Below are 27,060 nucleotides of genomic sequence, written 5' to 3'. Positions count from 1 at the left end.
ACATGCATCCGTCCCCACGCAAGAGAAATATGCGCCATTCTCGTGCCTTTTTTTCCCCTTAGCATTTACGACCGCTACGCATCAATTCCGTCAGGCACATCTCTCCACGTTCTGCTTTCCCGAAAACTCACGTCAAACCCATTTGTCTTCGTCCCTCAATCACATCTATCTAGTGCACATCTATCTCCCGAATAAATATCTCCCCCCATCCAATGTTATCATTGCCAATTCCTATTTTCCCTATATTTCAAAGCGGGAAGCTAAGACAACAGTAAGAAGCCACCCGGGCCGATCAGATTTTCTCCGACTTGGAAATCCTATTTTACGATCTCTGGAGTAACATAAATATGATTCTTCCCCCACCCAGCGCCTATATAAATATCGGGCTGGACGCACACCAACAGAAAGAAACGCAGAAAGTATCATTCTGAGGCGCATAAAAAAGTATTCTTGGCAGCGAATAGATTTCATATAATCTCGCAAGGATTGAAACTGGCGTTGTAGCCTCGGACGACTTTAGGCCTTATAAATGAAAACGTGGAAATAAAAAAAAAATAAAAAGAAGCGAAGTATGTATATAGGAAGTGGAGGACGGGATAAGATGAGCTTGAAATGACGCATGACTGAGTACAAAAAGTCTGATAGATATATTAAAGTACATTAATACGAGGAAAGAAATGGCAGACGTGCTACACGCTGTATAGGAGCTCGGAGGTATATGTGCAAGTTCTGAATATTCGTGAACGCCCGTCATCTCGTCCTCTTATTGCCTTTTCGGGAAGGTTCTGCGCGAGCCCTGTTGCAGTGCATAAGTGCATATGATAGTACCTCGCTGGAATTATATCAAAAAAGTTTTTTGACGCGTGCCCTGATGTTGCTAGTAGGTGCATGTATTGCCTTTCCGCATATTGTCCCCTGTAACAAAATAAGAAGAAGAAGCCGTTTTTGTTCCTCTTTTGCGCTCCTGTTGAATTTTTATCGCGAGAAATTGCACAAGGTTTCTTGATTGATTGATTATATAAGGAAAAATAAAATGGAGATTTCGGCTACTTGTTTTTAGCGTTATATAGGTCTTCCTGCAACTTTTTGCTGCTCTGTGGCCTTGCAAAGAAAGAGAGTTTCAAACGACCAGAAATCGCTGATACGTTGGATAAGTTATATGACTACAACACGGATGTTTTCTAGTGATGTGTCTCGATATTTCTTCGCTTTTTTGTCTTTGTTTTTATTTAAATTCGAAGGACATCTGCCCGACAGTGATCAGACATAATTTGTTCTAAAGTACAACACAAACTTCTCGCATGAATCATGATAAGATGCCCTTTAACTGCTGCCAGCGTTAAAGCATCTGTTGGGGAACTCTGGTCAGAGCTATTCTACAAGTGAACATTGTTGTACTTATACCTGCGAACTGTATACTGTACAACTGTATACTGTACTTATACCTACAGGCGAATCGGGGCCTGCTGCTCTTTAACTATTTACTTCACAATGTTGTTATTGAACGGATGGACGTCATTCGTGATCCGGGTGTGATGATCGACAGCGCGTTCCATTTTCTGCAGCATGCTTCCGTTAGGCCGCGTACCCACATGCGAAGAATCTGTGCGGAAACGCGAACGCGGCGCAGTAAACTCTTGCCGCTGGGCGGGAAAAGCCACCTCCGCTTTCCGCTTTTTGGGGATCGCGCAGTGCACGATTTTTAGCGGCATCCGCAGATGCTCGGCCAATCAGGAAGTAAACGGAAGTAGCGTGCGTTCTCGTTTTCTTCCGGCCTCCCGCACGGAAAGCATTGACGGCTTCGTTGAGACTGGAAGGTTTGTCGCAGTGATGCTCACGTTTTTCAACCGGAGAACTGATGAAGGAAATAAAATGTCATTGCTGATTACAGAGCGTTGCATTAAATAAATATGCTTTTTGGGCCAACACTGGAGTAAAATTTGGGAGTACAGGTAAATAAAATGTTAGATATTGACTAGTGTCAGGAAGTTGAAAGCTTGAGAAAGAAACATTGTTCACATAACACATTGTTCACATAAGAAACATTGTTCACAAGAAAAGAATGCGCATTCGCCGCAGCGAGTGAACCCAAAGCCTGCGTTTCTTGAGTCTGCGACGTTGATTTCGCAAAAGCTCAGATGTGAGAATGGAAACGTTCACTACAAACAATAGCTCGACTTCGCTGTCGTTCGCCATCTTGTCGGACACGGTCTCAGAAGCTCTCGCTGTGGAGAGCCGCAGGCGGAGGCAGTATAGCTGGGGCGGCATTGCAAACGCGCGGCAAGCGGCAGGCGGTTGCGCACATCTCCACCACATGTGGGTATACGCTGCCTTACCGGTAGTGCGGCACGCGGCACTGCATGTTCTCGGTTTTATATCTCATTTGACCTCAGATTTTTTTTCAACCCCACCTAAGTTATCGGGGTGTACACGTCGCAAAAGATTGGAGTTCGCTTCTTTGTTGCGGAACTCAAGCAATGGGACAGGGTGCTGCTTCAGCGGCGAAACATCCCACTACATTATCATTACTTATTTTTTGTTGTTGTTGTTGTTGTTGCGGAACTCGTTGACTTTAACTCAGGTTTCACGTACAGAGCGAGTGCAGAAGCTGGTTCACTGCCATTTTGTATGGTAGGTACTTTCGTCGCATTTATTTCTATAACTGCCTTAGCTTGCTTGACAGGGTAAATACGGCCACATTACCAATGGCAAGGGCGACGCGTGATTTCCTAGTTTTGTACCAGGCTATTCGTGGCACAATTGACTGTGCTGAAATAAGTATTCTGCTTCGATGAACGTCGTAGACTAACGCGTTCTTTCGTACGCTTCTACCTCCCTGTCTGTTACAATTCAAGTGATGTTACTCGTATACAGCGTGTGTTTCATGGAACTTTCTCCGACAGCAGCGTTAACACTTTTTAGCCTTTGCATTTTGAGTGGAACTTGCGGTGGCCTCTGGATGTACAGGCTCCTGACGTGTCGCACGAGATTCTCAACGTGTGTATAACATTTCAGTTCATGTTTATGCCGTAATATGTGCGTTTAATGCTGTTATCGTTTCCAATGTTACTAGTGCACCACCCAGAGGGTTATTTCTGTTAGTGGCACTTGAAATAAATAAACACAACTGAGCAGAATGTACAACAACAACAACAACAAAAAAAAAAAAAAAACGACGTACTTTCAAATCCTTAATCCGGTCTTATATGAGAGACGTCAAGAAGACCCAAGCCTCATATTACACGTCTGTAATAAAAAAAAGGAAAAAAAAGAAGAAAGTAAAACCTGAGCGACATATGACGTGCATTTGTAACGGGTCGTATCCGTCTAATCACAGCGGCACACACAGAAATATGCTTCTAATGATGTCGGTTTGTTCCCCTTACAAAAACTCGTTACATTCGCGAGCTAAGCAATATAGGAAGCTTTTTTTTTTTTCCTTAAACGTCCCCTATTAAATGAGTTGAGAATCTCTTGCACTTTGACCGTGTCGCCAAGAGGTCGCCATGGTAGGAGAAAGTAAAAAAGAAAGACAAAAAAAAAAAAAGAAGGCACGCCCGGAGAAAGGGGGCACCCTCAAAGGGGAGAGACGTCTTTCCGAAAAAAATACACGCGGTAGCAACCAAGTATTTGAGCAATGTGTTGAACACATGCCTGCATGGGCTTTGCGTGTGAGTAGCTGCCCGACGCCGTTCCGAGGCGTGTTCCAAATCCGCCACAAGAGACTTTTTCGTGTTGCAGATACGTGTAGTGTCGATACAACAGAAGCTGTGACGAAGCTTTGGAGTCACGAACGAGGTGGTGTATTGGTACAGAGTTACTAAGTTTGCTTGAGAACTGGCAATTTAAAAAAAAAACGATTTTTAGAAAGCATTAGCCATTCACGTAATGAAATGAGTTGAGTTGGAAGAACAAATACATGGAGGTATAGGCAATTTCACCATTTATCACCATCAGTATGTTTGTGTTGCTGTTGTCTTAACTCAACAACAACAACAAATAAGTCGTGATGATGTGGTGGGATGTTTCGCCGCTGAGGCACCACACTATACCATTGCTTGAGGGGGAGAAGATGGCGAGAGATGATGAAGGTGAATGTTCAGAGTTCACGCAGGAGCCCTGTCGCTGCTAAGAAGGAGATGAGGGCTTTAAGAGCTCGTAGCTGATGCACTTAACTCAGAAATTGTGAAGGCTGTGTAATAATCATTCTCTATGTATAACATATCTACGTAATACATATATGTATAATACATCACGTAATCTTATAGAGCGAAAGTATTTTCTTATCAGGCTTGTCCAAGATTAAAGCGAAACGCCTCAGTTTTTGTTTACCGATTATTTGGTGCACACTTATGATTATTATTGATTTACATGCATCTCTATAGTTAACTGTGCAGGTTCTAAAGTTCGATGTCGTTTCCAAGTTAAATTATTTTCGTGGACTCTTGTTTCAGTCAGTACCTGCGTATTAAAAGCTCAGCTCTCCGAATGGGAAAGTAGAAAATTTTGTATCGGATTATTCGTTCCCTCTGAACAGTCCACGTGTTTACATGAATCGAATATACTTTAAAACGTATCCCATGGTTTCTAGATTGGTGAACACACGGGTGCTGCTCAAACGTGCTTTCGAACTGGTTAGCGTTACACACATCATGCAATCAAGCCATATCAGCACGTGACAAGGAACATTCGTGGAACATGGTTTACACAGTGCATGCTTTACACAGGTGGCAAATAATCCTCACCATACGGTCGGCAACTTGATCGACGAGGCAATGTAGGTAGATGGTCTCACCCAACTGGGTGGTGACGTTTCGGACGTGGGGACTCTTCATGAGGTTCTCATACTCAGACGGGCTCAAGTCCCGGACGAGGTGGCTAGGGGGGATGGCGCCTGCTGCGTGGGTACCCGTAGTGCGCACTAACCGTGGAGGTACTGCTGCAGGGTACTGCGGTTTTGTGCCTTTTGCCCATGCTGAAAGAGAAAGGATCGTTATAGTAGTGATACAGTATGATAGAGTACAGTCATACAGTATTTATCTGATACAGTATGTTAAGTGAGATAATCATTCTCGCTGTGTCACGTGATATTGTCTTCTAGAACGTCGGGTGGTTATTAACATCGCGCGATTAACATGAATAGATCCGAATTTAACTATTCAGTTCTTAATTACTGCCTAGTACTACTGGATGGGTACCGACAGGGTGGCCAACAGCTCATATTAGGAACGCTACGACAGAGGCGTTGTCACAGAAACTGCAATACGCTCTAAAACGAACTTCACCGCATAGCACGCTCCTGGCCAACCATCATCCCGAATGATGAATGATTCTCTCTCCCCTGGCGCTTAATCGCTTCATCGTCGTTACGGTCGTTACGAGCTAACGAGTAGCTGGAAATTCAAAAAGATGGGCACGTGACACGTTACGCGTGACGTATACAACGCCCTTCACGTACCGCGCGAAGAGTGCTGTGCACGTGTTTTATCACCTGCCCTTCTCAACGAGTGCCCCGCTCCTCGTTAGCTCGTAACGCGTGCAAGCATTGTTGAAAACGGGAGGCATAAGTCTTTCTGTGGCGCCGGGCTCTCCTGCACGCAGCTGGTGTGAGGGTTCGCCAGGGCAGTCCTACTCACAGACTCGAGAAGCGCCCTATGGGACGTGATGAACCCCATGTGTGACAACATCTTAGCGCGAAGCATCAGAAGATCGTGCGCTCAGCATAAACAAACCGGAGGAGATATCGTCTTCCAATGCATCACGTCCCACGTCGGTATCGGCGGCAACGCAAGGGCAGATCAGCCTAGCGTCCTCGGCACACCTGAGCAGCAGCCGTTGTTTACCAACTCCGGACGACACGAACAGGCAAATTGCCGTTCAGCAGCTTGTTGTCCTGCTCCACCATGCGATACAAGGCATCATAGACCATCATCCCCCCCTTCTTCCCATGAAAAACCTTCTTCGAGGCATACAGACCATGATCCATAAGCTACGCTCTGGTTCTGCGTTCACCAACTCTCAACTATCCAAGATCGGCTCTAGGGGTGACGCCTGCTGTGGTCACTGTCAACAACCTGAAACAATCGAGCACATCCTTCGAGATGTGCTGCGAGACGGCCGGCCGACCCTGACATTACCCCCCCCCCCCTTCCTTGTGACGCATATGCGGTTACGTTAGTTGTCACGAAAAGGCGTAGGCACCGAATCAGAAGCCATAATTGTAACATTCGGCGCAATGGTTGACGCAGAATGTGTAAAGCGGTGAAGCTCTGCTTTAAGTGTACCAAAAATATACCCCGGATACCTTCTAGAATTCCGCACCGCGACACCAGTCGCATCAATTCACGCGTCAATTCCCGGGTTTACAGGTTGGTAGCAATTGTGGTAGCAATTGGTACCAATTTTGGTAGCAATTGTGGTAGCTAGGTAACTAGCAATTGTGCTGACGTTTGCAAGGCCTGCCCGGAAACCCGGGGAAAGCGTTCGAGAGGACAGCCGCTGGCAAGATTCGTACCAGCAGCACCTAATCTTCAAAATGATCTTGGAGGTCACCCGTGCTTCTTAGACGTCACGGAAGACGTCACACTTTTTGGATAACGCTGCATTGTATATGTATGTATGTATACGTAATATGCATACGCTGTTACACCGCTTCTAATCAGAAACATGCAAGAGTTAAGAAAGCTTGATAACTACCTCTTCCCGCCAGCGTCATTGGCTTCATTCTTATAAATAATGGTTATGACTATTTTTGTTAAAGTAGTTATCATGTAAAACTTAACTCATAACGTTCACATGTGTAATTATAACAATGATATCATTGAGCACACTCAAATAAGAACCCTGCCCCAGAGACAGCAATCATCCAATATCACCGCAATCTCTCTCAAACATTTCGTATTCAAAAACGCTCCGAGGAGTTTCTTAACCACCTTTCCCCCTGATCTCTAAATACTTCCTGCTCTCTCCTCCTCCATCCTGTACTGATCCACCCATTTGGAAACGGAGCTACCATTAAAGGCGATATATCGTCCATTCACAAACACCTGGCACTGAGCAACCAACTAGTTAATGAGGCCGTAATGCCCACCCATACGCGTACACCTGGTGGTATCAGCGCTCTGGTGAACGTGCTTTGGAAAGGCGCTTTCGCTCATATCGTGAGCAACCATCTTTAAAAGCGCATCGCATATGGAGGACATACGAATGCGGCCATCGCTTTATGTGATAATGACACCGCTCGGCTGTTTCGATTCTTCCGAACGAAAAGATCATCTGCGCAGCGCAACGGTTGCAGGAAGGGATAAACGAGGAGAAGAAAAAGGAAAATGAAATGAGTTTCCCTGTCTCATCGTTTGCAATTGGCAACATTTGCGCCGTGGTTTCCAGGCATATAGTGTGTGTGTGGAGCCGTGTGTTGTTGTAATAGAACGTTGTCGTTATGAAACCTTGGCGAGAAGTATAGGGGAGGTTGAGGTACAGGGAGATTGGGGAGATTGCAGGTCGCGTTTCAGGGAAATGGGGAATGAAGAATGCGGGAAAGGGGAATAAGGATAGTCGGAAAGGAGGCAAAATCGGTTGGAGAAAGGGGAAAGGGCTTTTGTTCAGTGGTTGTCGAAGGCTAGCCGATAAAGACGATAGAAATTTCTGCACGTTTTTATTTTAATCGTACTTGTAACGAAAACAATGTTGACATCCGCCTTACGTTCAAGAGTTAATATATCGGGTATTAGGAACGCTATTTTGTTTATCTTCTTCGGTACATAACCGGCCCAGTGTGCTCGGTAGGCCATAAAAAGTTTTGTTTAAAATGAAATTAATTTCTGAAACGTAACAAAGCGTTTGAGAAAACAGGCATGTCTGAAAATTTTACAATCAGAGTCATAACACAGACACTTTCCATACACGCTTCCCTTAGCGGTGTCTGGACTCTACCAGGCATAGAACCGATAGCGGATAATTCGCAGCGTTACGTCGCGAGACAACTATGATAACAGGCATAGAACGCTCGCGTATCATTCGACCAATGGTGAGCGATTTAAAAAATAATCTAGCGTCACAAAATAAAGTCAAGAAACGTCAGTATACAGCTAAGACAAAATAAGTTTATTCAGCGCACTACAAAATGAGCGAACCCACGTGATGATATTCAGAATCAGGGCATGTGATTGGCCCTCAAACTGCAGGCTCCCACTGTGCTCTGGCTTTAAATGAATACACACAAGTTGTTTGTACACAAGTGAAAAATCGCCCCTGTCCATGTTTGGCTTCCGTGCACAGAAGCGATTATTCTCGCAATGTCACGCAAAGCCCCACGCAGTTAATCACTTTATGCGAGGCAGAAAAGTATAAAGAAAACTGTGTAAATGCCACGCATAAACCTGCATGAGAAATGAGACATGTACAACAAAGTTTGTCGCACTGAGCGCTCTGGACTGCATACTAATATCGGTTTGCTTCCAGGAGCTTGTAAAGTCTGCTGATGTTGTGTTATGCACACGGGCCAGTGGCTGAGGTTTGTGCTTCCTGCTCCGCGTACAAATGAATATCGTAACGAATATCTGAAACGCACCGTACCCAGCGCTACAGCAACGTCTACGACTATGTTCTAACCTGCCTAAATTGAATTCTCGAAGTCACCACACATAACTTACACCCATTACAAGATGCAAACGACTTGATGATCATCGTGGAGCTGAAAACCTATATTTTAGTTAAATTTCGAAGCCTCGCACGAATAGTCCGAAGTAAAGTTTTGGACACTGTCAAAACCAGCTTGTCGTGTGACAACGTGCACTGTTCACTCCTCCTCTAATACTAAACGAACAGATCTGAACAAAAAGAGTTTGTTTACTCCCATCGAAAACTTCGAACGCACCCATACTATCTGCTGCCCCCTTCAAGTTTCATCGTACTTCCCAGAATTCACAGGTTTTTACGAAACATTAGTTAATTTCGTGCCACGTGCCGGTTTCCCAAACAAATTTCATGAAAAAAATAACGTGGAAAAAGTAGAACGAGGATGATGACCAGAAAGTAAGATCGAACACACACACACATACATTGGATGGTGATGGGGTGGGCGATTCACCGCCGCTGAGGCGGTACACTGCCCTATTTCGCGTTGGGGGAGGATGAAGGGATGATGATGGGGCTTTCAAAGAGCCGTCGCCAGACCGGTGGAGCACAAGTACTCCGCCAGAAGACGAAGGCCCTGCGTCTGGAGGGCAGCGTTCGACCACGGACCGAGGATCTTCGCTAGGTTGAACGGCCGCTTGTCAATGCGTCGCATAGAGAGTTCCATTAGGGCACGCTCGTGGTGGTATTGCCCACAAGCCAGGATGACGTGGCTGAGGTCGCCGTGCACTCCACAAGTGGGGCAGAGGGAAGACGAGGTGGAGCCGAGACGGTGTTGAAAGATCGAAAACAAAAAAGGAAGATGCCAGGAATGGGATTTCAAGAACAGTCGAAAGCGTGCCCGCGTCGAAAGTTGCATCGGAAAGCACTTTTATGAGGTGACACGGCTTCGTTTGAAGCGAAACTCCTCGAAGAGTTACAGCGAGGATTTTCGAAAGAAGCATCTGGATATAGTGGAATGGTTAGGAAGCCTCCTTGAAATTACGTCGTTGGCAGAAAGACTTTCCTTGTGACGTGGAAACATTTCACTGCGTCTTCTGTTGAGGTGTACGTTCCTGGATACGTAAAGGAAAGCTGTCAGCTTCTATTTGGCCCTAGACTTACGCTTCTTCCCTTAGAAGAATGTTAGATTTTATATGAGACTCGAGGCATTAGTTCGTCATTAGCCATTAAAGTGCGCAGCAACAAGTATGAAGGATTGCGATATACACTGGCTTAACGTAACGTAAGAACAAATTTACCGTGACGGTACGACACCCATGCGGGCATCATCATGAGAGGGTATAAGCTATCCGGGGCTTGTTTTTATATCAAAACGGGGCGTCGAAAGGTCACAGTAAATTTGTTCTTATGTTATGTTGATTAGCAGAGCCCGGATTTTCATGCAAATGCATGTTTTTTCCTCGCTAGGGTTCCGCATCTGGACCATGAAAAAACATTTTTGGTCTTGGTTGGGGACCGATCAGAAGGGTTCTATGGTGCATATAAACGCATGTTTTGCACCTTGTGGCATATTTCGCATGAAAGTGAATGAAAAGTGCATATTTTGCCATATTTTCAGGTCCGCGTCCTGGAGTAGCCAGTCCCGAGTGGCTCGAGACTAACATCTCAATTTTTTTCTTTTAAAAATCAATCAATCAGGTGCGAGAGCTTCCTTCTTTTTTCATGGCTGGGTTTGCTGGTTTCGGGACGGCGTTGGGTCGTTTTTCACGAAAGTTCTGGTCCGAATGGAATAGTTGTAACTGTTTAAATTTTAAATCGAAGACGACTCACATTAATCTTGTCAATTTCCGCAATTGATATAAAATCATACGTGGAGCCCTTGTTCGTAATTGGTGAGGAAAACGCCACGTCAAAATGACGTAAAGTTGGAGCGCAGGGGCGGAGCTAAAAAGCGAAAGAGTGCAAGTGAATATTTCAGCCGTATGCAAGCGTCTTTTGGACTTGCGCGCCAGTAATTGCAAGGAGCTTTCACTGCCTAAGTTGCAATAATATAAATCAGAGAAATGCGCACCTTGTATACCTGTTTACGTCCCCTTTAAGATGTGCCCAACTGACGAATATTGTAGTAAACGCAAAGTCCATACAAAAAGGGAAAAACGGAGCGCGTATTGTCGGAAAATGAACATGCATATCGACAGACAGTTTCAGAATGTCATGCAAGATCCGCCCCCACACGGGCACTCCGATAACCAAACGACGCAGAGAATCCCCATACCATTTCCTACAAAGTGCCTCCACTAAACACAGTAATGGCCCTGCTAACTTGCGAATCACGAATACGAAATTCGGTCAAGTCAGCCGGAGCACTCGTTCGGATGGTAATGCACCGCTGTGAGTGCACGCATATCGCACTCGGCTAATTTACTCAATGGTCAAGATAGTGGGTGCAAATGTTCGCGAGACAGTATCATGCGCTGGTGAGGCAACATCCTTGTAATAGCCCTATGGGTCATCTAGTTAATTCAAGTCCTGTTGGTCGTTAGGTCCATAAATCACATCGCGCGCAGACACTTCCTGTGACCGGTTAGCTGAATGCTTTGCTAGGCTACAGGAATAATGTCGCGGGAACATCTCAGAGATATGCCGCAACAACGAACCTTGTCATACATACATGATTAATAACACTGCATTGGAACGTGTTTTTACATATAAATATCTTGGCATTTTCATATCTTCTAACCTATCCTGGAAACCACACATCGAGTATATAACCAAAAACGCCACACGCACTCTAGGGTACATCCGCCGTAATTACAGCCTTGGTCCACTAAATCTAAAACTCATGTTATACCGAACCCTCGTGCTTCCGAAGCTCGAATATGCTGCTTCTGTGTGGGACCCGGGACAGGCGACACTCATTGCTCAAGTGGAAAGTGTACAAAACCGCGCAGCACGGTTCATTCTCGGTAATTATGCCAGGACAGCCAGTGTTACCTCCATGAAAGCTAGTCTTAACCTATCTCATCTCTCAGTTCGACGCAATGTTACTCGTCTTTGTCTATTTCACAAAATTTTTTATCATAACGATATCCTCCGACACTCTGTAATTTCTTGTCCGTCACATATCTCTTCACGGCTGGACAATGCACAGAAGGTTGGCATTCCCTTTTGCACTACTAACGTATACTTTCAGTCATTTCTGCCCAAAACCTCCCTCGAGTGGAACCGCCTTCCCGGCTCTATTTCATCCATTACTGCCCCTTCATTATTTAAGAATGCTCTTTGTGATCATCTGAACGCCACATAGTGATTATTTTTTTTCCCTTTTTTTTTGTCTAATTTTTCATTGTTTTGTGTCTTCTGTATGCATCCTCTTATATTTGAACTTATTGTTACATACGCCCCTCCCCTCTGTAATGCTCAAAGCCCTGAGGGTATCATAAATAAATAAATAAATAAATAAATATGATATCCTACAGGAGTAAGCTTTATTTATTGTTAGTACGCTAAAGCTACTGCATAACGAAGGGGGGAAAACAAAGCACAAATATAACAGAATATTACAAGGACCTTAAAACAGAAGTAAAAAAATACCGCAATAATAACTACCGTATTTTCCGGTGTATAACGGTCTGAATTTGAAAAAATGTTCGATGTATAACGCGCACCAAAATGGTGCTACAAGCCTCTGTACTGTCACCAGTATACACAATAAACCAAAGCGGTGTATCATATATGCATTTAGTCAAGTCCGTTAAAATCTGATGCAACAGCGTCGCTTTTATGGTGTACTTCAGTCTCCTCTCTGCTTTCTCTCCTCTCCCTTCTCAATCACGCCATTCTTGCGAAATGAATGCAAGATTATTGACTGCTGAATAGCATCCTTAAGCAGCATCATTAACCTTTTATAAAGTTCAGTGACCCTTTCGCCGGTTTTGTCAACTGACCCTAAGAGATATGGGAGAAAACCACAGCACACTCTGGAAGAGGCTAGAATTTGTACGTCACCGACATGAAAAAGAACTCTGCAGGAAAATATTTTCGTGTATAACGCGCACCGTTAGATAAGGCGCAGGACCTATACCTCTTCGGGACACTTTACTGTAGATCGCGCGCGTTATAGACCAGAAAATACGGTATATACGCAATATCGCACAAATTATTAATGTCCGTATTAACGTGATTATGCAAGTACAACTGTTCACATGCAATTTTGCATACGTGGTTACGACGAAAAAAACTGGTTCCCAAATAAATACCACTAGGTTATGTCAAGTAAGTTTGCTACGTGGTTTAGCTGGCCGTCACATTATTTTTTCATTATTTCACATATTTTACCGTCACATTATTAAAAGCTGCTGCACTGCCAATAGTTATTCCTATATCGCACAGGCAGGTTCAGTAGAATAAGCAGTCATTGACAAGTTGGGGTTTTCCCTACGGTTGAGGCCGGCATTGTGGTCTGGTTGGAGGCTAATTATGCCTACCTAAGGAGCACATTAATAGATTAATAGAAGATGCTGGGTTCGAAGGCAGCGGGTGTACACGTCTGCCAACGATGCCAAAGTATTACACCGAGAACTCTGCAACCTATTCATAAGAAAAAGAATTCTACAGCGCGTAACATCACCCAATCGTTTCCCGAATCTTCGGCAGCAAAAATTCGACCAGCTCAAGGCTTGCATCTCTTGGAGCTGACATATGCAATGCGGCGTTAATGCTTTGGGTCAGAGCCAGACGTATGCAATTCAAGCGAGCTTCCGAGCCGTAATACCCTTCCTTATTAGTAAGCTACGAAAATAAAGCCTCCACTGAGGTCAAGATCCGCCACCAATAGCTGTTGTGGCTGAACCTTCATCCGGGCACACAGAGTGTCGCGCGCCCTTAGGGCCTTAATGAGGGCAGGCCATGGCCATTGGTGCCAGCTGTTACCCGCCGACGGTCCGTACCTAATTACATCTCAACGCCCTTCACGTCCACCGCTTCTGCTATTTCCTTATCTGTACCCTTCACTCTGGGAGCCCTTTCTCTTTGTTTATCTGTGTATTTGTGCTCGCGTTTCGTGATAGTTGCGTTTTCTCCCTTTCTATTTGTGGCTAGAGAGGTCGGTTGTCACGATATCCGTCTCCCTTCCATTACTGGTTGTAGTGGGGAAGGTCAGCTGAAGTGTTCGCATGTTGGAAAGTATAGTAGACAACGTTCTCGGTAGCCGGCACAAGGATTAAGCGCTGGGGCGCATACAATTTGGTTAATTTTGCGACTAAGCGCGGGGAAATAAGTTTGACCTGTTAGCTGAGTCACGAAAAGATGTGCCTACTTTCCTTAACGCCTAAACTCATTCACTCAGCCATTTTCTTTATTTTTGGAGTCAAAGTCAGTTCTACAACTATGCATGGTTCAACACTCATGGTATATAATTTATATAATTGTCATCAACTAGGTGAACTATCATGGAAATCCTGACGGTGGCGCCCATGGGCGTGTACGATCACCACGTAGGAGGACTACTTGAGGAGGTAGACCCCTGTTCAGAAACAAAACTGCCACTTTGCGTATCGCAGAAGGCCAGTCTCGGAGAAGATTACATATTTACACTATCCTTATTTATTTTTTATTTATTTTAGAATATAATCTCTATGCACGATGAAACTCCCCATTCATCGACTCACAATAAAGTTCTTGTTGTTTATGCACACTCAATTGCCAATCCAAATTACAGAGTCCGCACACAAAGTGGGCCGCTTTAACAGCATTAAGTGGAACTGTTGTTCGACGAGTCCCAACACAACGTTAATAGTACATCCGCTGGCATGGAAAACATGCCTCCCAAACGGTGCAGCATCATTCAAACGTCTATGATATCCGACGCACCACGAAGAGCCAAGAAGAAATATCCAGAACCAATGAAAAAAATAATCCTAATGCCAACGGCACCTGACACTCTGAGCGCTGATGGACGACGGCGAAAGATAAATAGTACGCAGGAGTGCTAGATGTAATGGACCACATGGACGTCTGATAAAGCTTGACGCGAATTAAAATAACAATTTCCCTAATGCACGAGTGTCCGAACAAATACGGGTCGGTCGAACTGGAGCGGTGCCGCATGGATTATTTACCTTGATGGATAGTACATTGCCCTACATAACTCTGTTGAATAGAATCTCGATGCTTCTGTCTGCTTGTGTGTCATGTGAATGGTTTGTTACGACAGTGGCAGCTAAGAGCGATACTTTACATGATTGGAGAGAGGAAATAACATGTATGTACAATAGACGGTACTTCGCCTGCGGCATAGTATCCTGCTTGCTATGCACGCGCAACTTTCTTTATGGTTACGGTTTCGGTTAGCAAGTCGCGTGATGACGCGAATAGACGTAAAATGGCGCCAAATCGTTTGCAGGGCGGCGAACGCTAGTACTATATTGCCCTTGGGCACGACCTACTAGATTATAGAGACTATGTCATATTCGCCAACACCTATGAGGAGCCCGTCCGAACGAGACGTGTAAGCCTTCCCCTTCGCCTACCCCCTTTCCCCCACCCCATTTCATCCTGTCCCCAAGCAACGTGCCGCCAATCTAGGCAGGCAGAGCGCTCGAAAGCCCCACGTCCTGTCCGCACGAACCGCTAGGAGCACTGCACATCGGCCCGCGAGATCTAGATCATGATTGGACAATGGAAATCTACACGTGGATACACACGCCGGTGGATCTACACGTGGCCAGCTCGCGTGGCTCAGTGGTTAGCGTGCTTGCCATGCCACGTCGAGACTGGGAACCCGGACTGGACTGGGTACCCGGGTTCGAATCCCGGTGCCGGCTGTGCTGTCTGGGGTTTTTCCTGGGTTTTCCTCAGACGCTTTCAGACGTATGTCGGCACAGTTCCTTTAGAAGTCGGCCCAGGACGTTCCCAGGGCGTCCGTCGTGACGTTGCCCACCTCTGTGAGGCCGACAACGGCAAGCCCTCTCGCCATCACCACCACCACCACCATCTACACGTGGCCAACGAAGAGCGAGCAGAGATTCGGTGGCAGTATTTGCTTACAGTAACCTACACATCATCTGGCATGAACCAGATACTTGATCGGAATATGGTACCGGACAACGGACAAGTATATGTGTGACATTGTGTGTGCAGCGAAAACCTAAGTCGCATTTGCCCACGTCACTCGTTGCATACTTAATTATAGGCACCAGTAAGTATGTCTTTGTTCGGTGTTATTGTCCACGCGAACTTACACTACACACCATCATGTGGCGGCCCAGACAGCGGACCAAGAATGGACGCTAAGCCACAGTACTAACCACAAGGACAGTTTCTACAGAACCCAAACCAAAGGAACTAAATCTTAGTTCGCAAGAAGCGAATAGGGGCGTGCAATGGAAATTTACGAGTTCAGTAAATCCTCGTTGGAGGCCCGCGAAAGGCAATTGAGACAGAGTCACTGTCGGAACTCGCTTCCTATTTTCCCTCCTGCATTGCAGGCGTCCCTGCAGAAGCGAATGCGGTTTTCTGTTTCTCTTAGAACTCCTCGGCTACATTGTGCGCCAGGGTAAAGAGGGTATTTTTGCGAGGCGGACATAAAAGCGAAGCGTACCATGCAAAGCGGGAAGGTTTTTGTTTATCCCTATTCTTTTCTTTTCTTTTTTTTTTTTGAAGTGGTGCTGGATTGCACTGTCTGCCTTTGATGCAAGGTTAGAAAACTCCGACCGCGAATGTTGTAAGTGGTTTGCAGTTGGGCGGGCGATTTAGTTGTTTACAAAGTGACGTGCTGCCACGACGCTTGAAAGAATAGGGTAAGTTACATAGTGATACATTGGGACATTACACGACATTACACAGAGATACACGGGATGCATTGGGACTCGAGAGAGAAAGACAAAAAAAAAGACGCCGAGACCACTAGTGGAACCATAATTTGACATAATGGTTCGAAAGAAACAGAGAGGGACCGAGAAAGAACGCGACGCCACACAAGTGCTCGCTGGCAACTAGGGAAAGTTTATTGCAAACGGCAGTTTTTATAACCACTACCACAGGAAGCGCAATCGAGACTGTAATAACGCATCTATCAAATCTACCCCTTATGTCGTCTGTCTGCATCTGCTCCGAAATAATTGGAAATCGCATCTTATGAAGACTAGCGACAGACGGTTGCTTGTCCGGTGGCGTCTCCCCGTCGTGCCAGCAGGTGGATCGCATTATACTTTTTCCTTTACAGCTTTACAATCTACCTTGCTAGTGTAATAAATATATAGCACACAGATAAATATAAAATGTCATAATCTAAACATAACACGGGCATTTGGCAGCTTTTCGAGTCGTAAAACATACATGCATCCGCTTCCGGGAAGGAGATCGGCGCGCATGCGCAGTCAAAGTCGAAGTTCTGCGAACTTTTTCGAATTTTCTGAAGAAAAATTCGAATTTCGCTAACTCAAACCTCGAAAGATTCGTGACATCACTCTGGCGTGACTCTGGCGTGCACTGCTACGCGTGGATGGTGTAATAACTTATTACACCATCTACACGTTGCACTACACGCCAGAGTCTCATTCTTATATACGCGTCGTGGTTGCCTAGATGGAAACCTTGAAAAAACTTTGGCTTCGAGCTCTGACGCAGAGGAGCGAGAGGTTCGGCAATTCCTATTGGCTCTCGTAATCATGTGACTTCTCCCGTGGAAGCCTTGCTGGAAGGGATGCCTGCGGTAATGTCACAGCAGGATTAGTTTCGGTACCAGCGGTGTTCCCTCATTATCGGCGTCTATTACCCCTTTTGCTCTAAAATCTGGCATGCAGGTTCATATCAATGCAGACGACCATTTTTTTTAAAACATTTGTCCGGCATAACTCTGTGTCAGAAAATGTTGGGTTGAACGCAGCATCATTTCGGAGGTATGTACGTACTGCCCTCGCTGGGAATGACGCCGAAATGAATCATTTAAAAATAAAACATTTAAAAATAAATCATGTAAAAAAATACACTTTTCAAAATAACTTTTCAAAAGTAAACTCTGTTAGTATCAACGGTGGCAAAATCTACTCGTAGAAATACACTTCACGAAATCAACTGTTCAAAATAAATCCTCTCTGACTGGTGGACGGCCTAACCTCCCTACAGCTTGATTCACACATGCGTTTTTTGAACGCGTTTCGCGTTCCCGGCGCCGCGAAACGCGAGCCGCGGAGCGTTTCCAGCCGCTTTTCGAGAACCGCTCTGTGCTGCAGCTTCGGAGGGCAGAAGAACGCGAACGCTTTTCGCGCGAAGAAGAAGAACGCGAACGCTTTTCATCCAGCCAATCGGAGCGCTCGGAGGGGTGGAGGTGGCTGCCTTTTGGCGCCGGCGGGCCTCCGAATAGGCCAATACCGCGCTGGGATCTTTTGTCACTTGTGCGTGTGTAAGTGTTTGGTGCTTCCGCGTGAGTAAATTCCTTGTCACCAATAGTTGTTTGGTGTCTGAGCTGTCAACAATGAGCTGGGAATTTGCGCAAACCACGGAATCGACGAAAATAAATACGACTTGTGTGTAACCATGTGTTGGTCGTCGGTAGGTAAACATGTGTCTCGCTTCTTCTGCCGTTCTTTCTTTGCTATTATGTCGCGTTTGTCGTTCCAACGATTGATGATTCCAGCAGAAATGCTTCACGATAATTTTAAAATGGAGAACATGCTTCACAATGTAAATTTTGAGGAAGAGAGCTGGAAGTGTCGGTACGATCTTGACGGAGCAACAACAACGAAGCGCGTTTTCAGGATGGCGGCTCGGCTATGTGTGACAGGCCCATCTCGGCGGCGCCGCGAACGCTGAGGCGGCGCCGTTTTTTGAAACGCATGTGTGAATGAGCCTAAGCCTCGGAAAATAGTACAGCTGTCGTACTTGGTGGGGGCCGTGTGGGTATTCGCTTGAAAAGGAGGCTACCTTGCTGTACCGAATGTGGTCGTTCATTGCCTTCCACCAGAACCAGAAGTACCTCTTCAGGTTTATCCTCGTTGACCTCGTTGACAGCTCAACCAGCCTCAAGGGTGCGTGTACGTGGGCACTGTACCGTTGTTATTCCTGCATTGATATGCGCTTCGTCTTCTCCACTTTTCAGCTGGATATTCCAATTTTTCCACCCCTTATTAGAAGACACATAATTAATAATGGTAGAAATATTCAAAAAACATTCGAACTGTGCGTTACATTGAAAACAACGTTGTGTTGGCTTTAAAGTAACATATGGCACATTCCCTACACCTAAATATAATTTATGATTTGATTTATTTATATATGTTTTTATGTCATTTATATATTTATGTATGATTTATTTTGGCAGTGTTTATTTTGAGGGCGTGGTTTTTTGTTTTATTTTTAATAATTTATTTCGGCGTACACCACCCCTCGCTGTGCCATTGTTAACTATGATGTTTCTTATGAGCTAGATCATTTACCAGCTGAAATCTACAAGTACCTTCGATCAAAGCTCTTTCAGCAAAACCAATATTTCAACCAGTTTCATCGCTTAACACTGGGAACAAAGAAATTGTCAAACCCTCTTTGCAGGTAATTTCACTAGTCCTTGGAATTGCAATATCTACACATAAGGGTCGTACGTGTAGCTGCCTGCAACGCACGGTAATATCAAGAGCCACGGGTTTCAAATTACTGTGCTTTCCACTAGTTGCATTTCTCAAAATTTCCACTCTCCTTGCATTTCCCAAACTGCTCCCATTTCAGCGTGTTTCTTTAACCACGCCGTCCGCAATCACATTTACCGCGTCAGACTCACGCGGACAGTTCTGAGTCGCACACGTACACGCCATCAACAGATCTAGCAAAATCCCGTCTGCTAACGGTCACCTCTATATCTGTCGTCTGCTTCAAAAATTCAAAGTTCTCCGCAACACGACACCACCTAGCGACTGATGGTTTGAGAAGCGAAGTTCCGCACGTCTGAGACGTCAAACGTGATTGCAGAACGTACGTCCATAACCGAGCGAGCCAGCAATCTCGCAGACGACAAAGTAGTCGGAACGTTCGTCTGCTCGTTCACCACATCGCCGCCATTATAAAGGAAGGAAGGTCATTAGGCCTAGCTACCAGTCGACCCGCGACTCGCAGGGCTCCCCTAACATCCCTTCATTAGGCTTTCTGGACACAAAACGGGCCAAGTTCTTTGCAAATGCGCCCTCCCTTGGAACGAGCGGTTGCGACGAATAGCTCTAAGTGCGCCTGCAAAACTATAAGTGGCTCCGGACGCATTAAAGTACGCCACTGCTGCGTTTGAAGGTATAAGCGGAGATATAAATGGGATAAGTTTGAAACTGTGCAATTTCGAAGACACTTTTAAGGACCACGTTGGGTTAAGGGCGGCTCACATAAGTGGGGAATAGATAGATGTATATTGGGGTTGTTAAAATGGGGTATAAGGTATCAGATATACCGGGCTCAACGAGATCTTTAGGGTGCGTTTACAGAGGTGGGACAGAAAAAAAAAGCATTAAGTTTTCGAGGCAATGTAAGGATGGCTCCTTCTTTTTGCTTGGTAGAGCATTTAGTATGATATTTCTGCGCGAATCTGGATTTAATGGGAAGGGGTTGCAATGGCACTTTAAAGCAAAGTGCTCGAAAAAGAACACATTGTATGCAGACGGAGATTCAGCGGTTTGAGGATCCCCTCGAGTGAAGTGAACAGACAGAGTGTAGGAGATTAATTACCTCCTTTTGTTATTATGTAAAAGGCTAAATGCGGGTTAATGCGTTCAGGTGAATACATCGTGGGGCTTTCGTTGATATTTCGCATTATGTTCAGATTAATAAATCAAATCAACAAATAAAAGAGTCAATCGTGCCTATATAATTCGCGTAATAGTACTTGCAGAGATAGGGCCTCGACCAAATAAGACGTCACCGCCTCGTTTCTCTAGCAGTGCGTCTTTCAAATAAACTCTGGTTAATAATTTATTGTAAAAACTACAGAAAATAATAGAAACACAACTTTATCTTTATCAAGACAAACACATCTTTGACAAAAAAAAACAAAAAAAAACATACTTCTTGTTCGACCCACCAGCAACTGAAAACAACTCTGACCTTGGGTCGTCCAGACAAATCATAGTAATGTACGGAGACTGTTTCAAGGCACGAGCATGCAACACATATATTGTATGCTGCATCATGCAAGCTTGAGTATCCCTGCCTTCTATGTCGCAGTCGGTACATAAAGTATAAATATAAAGTGCATTTGACGTCGTCTGTGTAAAAAAAAAAGAAAAAGAAAAGATAAACATTTACAGCGAGACAACTGAGCAAGAGATATGAGCTGTCTAGTTTATGTACCACGAATTGCATACAATACTAAAAAGGAATAAAAAAAAAAACGTCAATGTATTGGAAGCTTACTTCACTGGATCGAGACGAAATGCGGTGGTGGTGGTTGTTGTGAAAGGGCTCGACGTTGTCAGCCTCACAGAGGTGGGCTACGTCACGACTGAAGGCCTGGGGGAACGCCAGACGAAAGAGACGAAGGGCAAGAACACGCCAGACGTCGAGACAGCTAGTAAACGGTGCATATCGACCAAGCTTTTTTTTCTTCTTCTTCTTCTTATACAGTGTATGCACTCTTTATGTTAGTTAATTTAAGCTCCGTTGATGCGAATTTATAATTCACACCTGACAGCGCGATTCTTCATCATGTCTTCGTCTTCACATGACAGTTATGTCACGCCACTGTTGCATCCCGCGGCACCAATGATGATACTATGTAGGGTTATGTGAAGTATATTGCTCCGGTTTCTAAAAATAAAACGTAGTGTTGCGTACAAGTAAACACACAGAGAGCTGAGTTGAGCGAAATGTGCTTGCAGGAACACATATGGAAGCGAGTATTGACGTAATATCACTCGAGGTGAGAGAGAAAGAGAAAAAAAAAAGCCAAACGGTTTCCATCGCGCCTCTTGAGTGCAGTTGTGAGTTCTGTAAACATTGCTTCGACGAACCTTTCCGATATAACGCCACGGATATGTTTGATTGGATAGAGAGATAGACTAATATATAGAGTAAGCGACATAGCACGTGTATACGGCGACACTGTTGACCGAGGAAACTGATCTCCATATCTCAACCGCAACTCCTAAACGCACCTGCTTCATCATAAACAAAAAAAGAACAAGAAAAGGCTAAGAGGTGGCATATCTTACCACAAGACGCCATCTTCTCCTAAAGGCGGCAATAATCGTCTTATAATGGTGCATTAGCAGTTTTCATTCACAACAGAACCAGTATGCTGTAGAGCAAGGAAGGTCCGACCGCTGCAAGAAGAACTCAACTCAACTCGCTGCTATATTTAAGTGCATATTGCATGTACAACGCTGTTTTCCTGATCTTCGACCCTAACCTAACCTTATTCAGGTCTTCCTCGACACAGCGTGGATCCCAGCTTCAGGCTAATCAAGTGCTTAAGCTTGAGGTAGGCATAGTCCGCGCTAGTTAAAGAACAGGCGCTAAAGGAACCAACACAGAGTAAACCTTCACTGAACAAGATACTCCGATCAAAGCTCCAAGTCCACAGCTCTTGTCCTGCCAAAGATACGAACCACATCTCTTTGCACTCTATAGCCAGTCCATATTACCAACCCAATCAGTATGCGACATATGTGCAAAAGTAGGTTCACCACCAGGCCACCAGAGGCGCGATGAGCCGATGCGGTCTCTAGGGGCATTTGTTGCCAACCATCATTTCGAGATTCGCCCTAATTGGTCTCGCCAATGTTCCGTCCGCCAGGTGGACACGGGCGGCTATCGCGTGAGCAGCGGCCATCTTGCTGAACAAGGATAGTCGAATGAGTGGGTGGAGACCAGATTGTGGGTCGCGTGTTATTGGACATTTCGTCCTGGAACTCAAGGACGCTGCGTACGTACTGTGATTTGTCGGGGAAATGTATTTTCACTCACATAAATGCTCGGTTAAAGGTTATACGTTACTGTGCGGGTAGTAACTGTGTTAGTTGTTTGCCATTGGACTATATTCGTGACCATGGATAAAGTGCACGAGAGGTGTGTACTCTTAATGTGCTGTCTGTTGATACGAATGGAAACACACAACCGAAACTGTATTTACCCACGCACATAGTCATTACGAAAGGCAGTACAAAATATGGCATTGGCATGGTGACATGTTGCACGCGCCGCAGGGTAGGACTGCGGATAATTTAGACCACCTGTGGTTCTTTCGACGTGCGCCGGAAATCTCCGTCACACAGTGCTGGAAGCACTGTTTACCTCCCCTATGTTGCTACCGCCCTCGGTCGGGATCGAACCCGCGATCTTTAGCTCAGCAAGGCAGCATGTTACCGACTGAGTTACCGAGGACGGTCAGTATACGAAATATTCTTTGTAAAAATGGGCATTGAGCGATTAACAGCCCCATCCAGGGGCCTTTATCGTAAATAAACGAGCAAACAAATAAACAGATACCTAATTACGTCTAATATCTCAACCTAATAAGATATGTAATTATCTAAAACGTTGCCGTCAAACTCCACAATTGTGCGGCTGAGCTTGCTTCTTAACCCCGTGATGTACTGCGTAGGCGCGCTTGCGTCGTGTCGTGACGTATACAAACGTGACCTGTGTGTGGGAATATGTTTATTGAAAGAAAAAAAAAAGAATGAGAGGAGGGGTTAGTCCGGGACCTGTGGGGTAGGCGGCAGCGGAACGCAATATTAAACGCATGCTTGGCGCATGCTTATCAGGCGTAACGCCCTGCAGATGAGCAACGCTCGTGTTTCATGTGAGAAAACGTTATCTAGTGAGTGAATATCCAATCGCAATGAAGAAATACTTTTCGACGGACTTGCACAGCTTCTTCTGAAGCTGGAAATGGACTGACACCATGTAACATTTGCCTGCAACCGACCCTTGCGCGCAGTCTACGTAGTATGTCATTCACAGCATACAGGACGTCTCCCTCGCCAGGAAAGGCCTCCTTATATCATTATCACGATGGCTCCTGGGTGGGCACAGCACTGGAAGCGCATTCTAGCGGTAAGGTCACGACGCTTTCAAGGAACTCGGAAGAAACAACAAGATACCTCAAATTTTTATGCGTATACTGCTCTCAAATTAACATGGGGGCGGAAGGATAAAGTTTTGATGAACGGCGAAACGGGTGCATGGGGCACGAAGATGTTGAGAACCACGGGTTGGAGACTAACACGCCCCCCACTGCGCTCCACATAAAGAAATCACCAATAAACCTGAATTCTTCTGCTACCACGATATCTTTCTCTTAGGCATCAATGACGTCATGAACCCAAAACATGTATCTGAAGGCAGTCGTAACAGTCAGATGGCAATATCAAATTATCACTCCAAAAGTTTGCAGAAGCTCGGCTATCCTCGCGAAATGTATAACTGCCACGTGAACCATCTCTCCTTCTCGTCCACCAAATGCTGAGGATGAAACACGTGTCTAGAATACTCTGAAGCGCGGCGCCGACAAAGCTGACAGCGCCACGTGGCGACTTCCTCTCATACTAAATGGGCCCAGTAGTGCCCGAGCGAAAGTGACGTAGATATGGTTGCGGGCGAAGGCAGAAATATTTGCCGAAGGACGTGCGTGGAAATATTAAGGGAACGTCCAATCCAGGCCTCACTGGGATGCTTGCGTGCCACACGTGTGAACGACCTCACTACAGACAAGCCTCAATAGATGCGGACAGTGTCCAGCGACAAATAATGTTGCTCGCGTTACACTACTGCGTCCATAAAAAGCGCATTCGGAGTGAAGAGCCTTGCTCCAGAGCTGTAGGGGGGGGGGGGATATATTTATTAGAACAAAGGGGAAAAAATGGGAGGAAACGGGACGTCGGCTTGCTGTTCCGCAAAGAAAAAAAGAATAATAATAAGAAATAATAAAAATAATAATAAGGTTTACATTAGCCATACTGAAAAACTATCAGCCTATTCATAATGGCATGGCATATGAGGTACTACAAATGGAAAGGGCATAGTTTAATTTTAGAAGTTTTTAGTTCATAATGAGACAAAACGCAAACTTCACACCAAAGATTCTTGTTTAAATTTTCAGTCAAAAGTGTACGCTCTTTCTTAAAATTTTTTAAAGATATAGATTAAAAAGCTGTCTATATAGTCACACATTCTATACAAGATATTTGTTTGCACATTAATTGCTAAAATTATCAGATCACATTCCGGAGCAGTGGAGACAATCACACATCAGTAAGTGTTTAATTAAAATTTGAACGGGTTCCGCAATTTACGAACAATTTACGAACGCAATTTACGAATAATAATAATAAAAGTATAAGATTAAAAAAATAAAGAAAAATAATAAAATAAATAAAAATGAAAGAAAATAATTAGGAAATAAAGGATAAACTAACAAACGATGATGGATTACAGAAAAAGATGAGCTTAATGCTTTGAGGGCGAGAGTGGGGCACTGAAGAATGAAATGGCAGGACTTGACTTCACAGGCCGTTCACGAGCCATATGAGGGCTGTAGGCTTTTTAGTCAAATCCACCTTTATAAGAGAGTGTTTTATTGGTGCCCAAGAACGGCCCCAGAGGCCTTAGTATTGGCGCACACAACGTCGGACACATCAATATCATACACAGACAACAGCGTACAACAAAGTACGAGAAATTAATAAAACGAAAGAAGGTATAAGCAATAAAGAGGAAAATGTTAAAATGCCACAAATATGTATAAAGAAAGACATAAGAGCAGCAGTTGTTACGATAGGCACGTGGTAATTTCTCTCGGACCCCAAAAGAGAGAGAAAAGATGTCGCATGACATTGAAACTGCCCGACACACGATGCCGCTGCAAGATATGGTGGCGGACCAAAGTGGGAGTCTTCTCATACTTCCAGAATTCATTAATCTTGGCAAACATAAAGTGGTCCGCAGTGCTGTACATCTTCAGAACAAAGATTATTACGTAAATAAGAGGGCAAAACGGAAGAATGAAGTCGAAACTTCACGCACCACCAAACGGCCTCCTATATAGACGACCTGCAGCCCATATACGTCATTGATTACGTAACGCCACCGCGCAACGCATGCTGGTTTGCAGCTTTATCAGCCGACGCGTTTTTCCCGCTTCTTGCCCAGCACAGCAAAATATGACCTCGAACCAGTCTTTTCGTGACATCACATGTTTGTAAACAGACGGTCGTCTATACGCCAAGCTGGTGACGTCAACACAACGGCGACCAGGATGTGACGACAGTTTGACAACTGTTCTCATCAGGCCTATTACAAGCCATCAATGCTCTCCATTTTCGTGTGTGTTTTCGTTTTCTTTCCTCTTTTTTTTGTTTTCTTTCTTTCTTTTTGGTTTCTTTCCTTTTTTCGTTTTCTTTCTATCTTTTCGTTCCCTTTCCTTTTTTTCGTTCCTTTTTATGAAAGGAATAGCAAGTCGGTCTTTGCCTGACTAACCTTTCCTTGCTTTTTTTTTTCTCAATAAACATCTCCCTCACACCCTATACATTTTGTCTGCTTTTATGACTAGCCCCCTCTTTGTTCCCTTCGCGCCTCCACCAATCAGTCGTACTCTTTCTGTCGTACCAACACCTATTACGAGGGCATATGCTACATAAGTCGAAGCTGTGCCCTTAGCGCTCCGGACCGCACCCAACCTCCTTTCAACCCAAAACACCCTCCTCCCTGCTCGTGCTTCATTAAACAACACATATCCGTCTGTCCAGCCTGCAGTCCAAACTCAATATTCCCCGAGACCACCTTATCTTCCCAGCTTACTGGCCTTATAAAACCCGCCCGCGGCGCCGTCCTCCAATTGATCAAAATGTTGCCCTATCAAGCGTAACCGTGGGGGCGGGGGGACATCGTACATGTAAGAAAAATAACACCCAGTAAGATACCCGCACCGATACGGGAGGTCCACAGCCACCCGGCGTTGCGCGGTGTCTGTTTACTATCGCCCGGAGGCCACAGTGACCGGTCACTGATCGAAGTCAAGTCTCATAGTGGCCAGAAAAGACAAAAGAAAAAGAAACGAGAGGGAAGCACGAAATGACGTTCACATCGTAAAAAGAGTAGTAGAGTTTTTGGTGCATCCGTCTATCGGCTCGAGGGAAATGGGCTTGGCTTGGCTTCCTGCCTAGAGAGATCACTTTAAGGCCGAGAGAAGAAGTAGATAGGATTATCTGCAAACAAAGCGGAAATGGGGTTGTTGCGGGTTAAAATGCGAGCGAGTTAAAAAAAAAAGGGTATATAGAGACGGAGAGACCCCCTTCATCTATGGGAGGATTCTTCAGAAACAGGAAGCGAAAAAGGATTGTGGGAAGCGTTTGTGTCTCTAAGTCGGATTTTGATCTATGCCCGTATGTTAGTGGCCACCACTTTGACGTCGTTTCGAGGTTTAGAGGGAAGAAACGAGGAATTACTCTGTCATTTCTTTTTTTTTTTTTTTTTCTGGGAGGGAGATTCTTTTCACTATATCATATA

General features: G+C 45.0%; 1 protein-coding gene across 7 annotated transcripts in view; it reads right to left on the bottom strand.

Annotated features, from left to right (window-relative positions):
• Window positions 1-27,060, bottom strand: part of LOC135389010 (cell adhesion molecule 4-like) — a 596,648-nt gene that overhangs the window by 51,984 nt on the left and 517,604 nt on the right. For all 7 annotated transcript variants that reach the window (XM_064618918.1, XM_064618920.1, XM_064618919.1 and 4 more), the window contains one exon: window positions 4,746-4,975. In XM_064618918.1, coding sequence (XP_064474988.1) covers window positions 4,746-4,835 — 90 coding nt within the window. In that variant the 5' untranslated portion in view covers window positions 4,836-4,975. The remainder of the gene's footprint in view (window positions 1-4,745; window positions 4,976-27,060) is intronic.

The sequence above is a fragment of the Ornithodoros turicata genome, chromosome 3 (assembly GCF_037126465.1).
Source record: "Ornithodoros turicata isolate Travis chromosome 3, ASM3712646v1, whole genome shotgun sequence".
NCBI classification, from domain to species: Eukaryota; Metazoa; Arthropoda; class Arachnida; order Ixodida; family Argasidae; genus Ornithodoros; species Ornithodoros turicata.
This window is presented reverse-complemented; position numbering and strand designations above follow the sequence as displayed.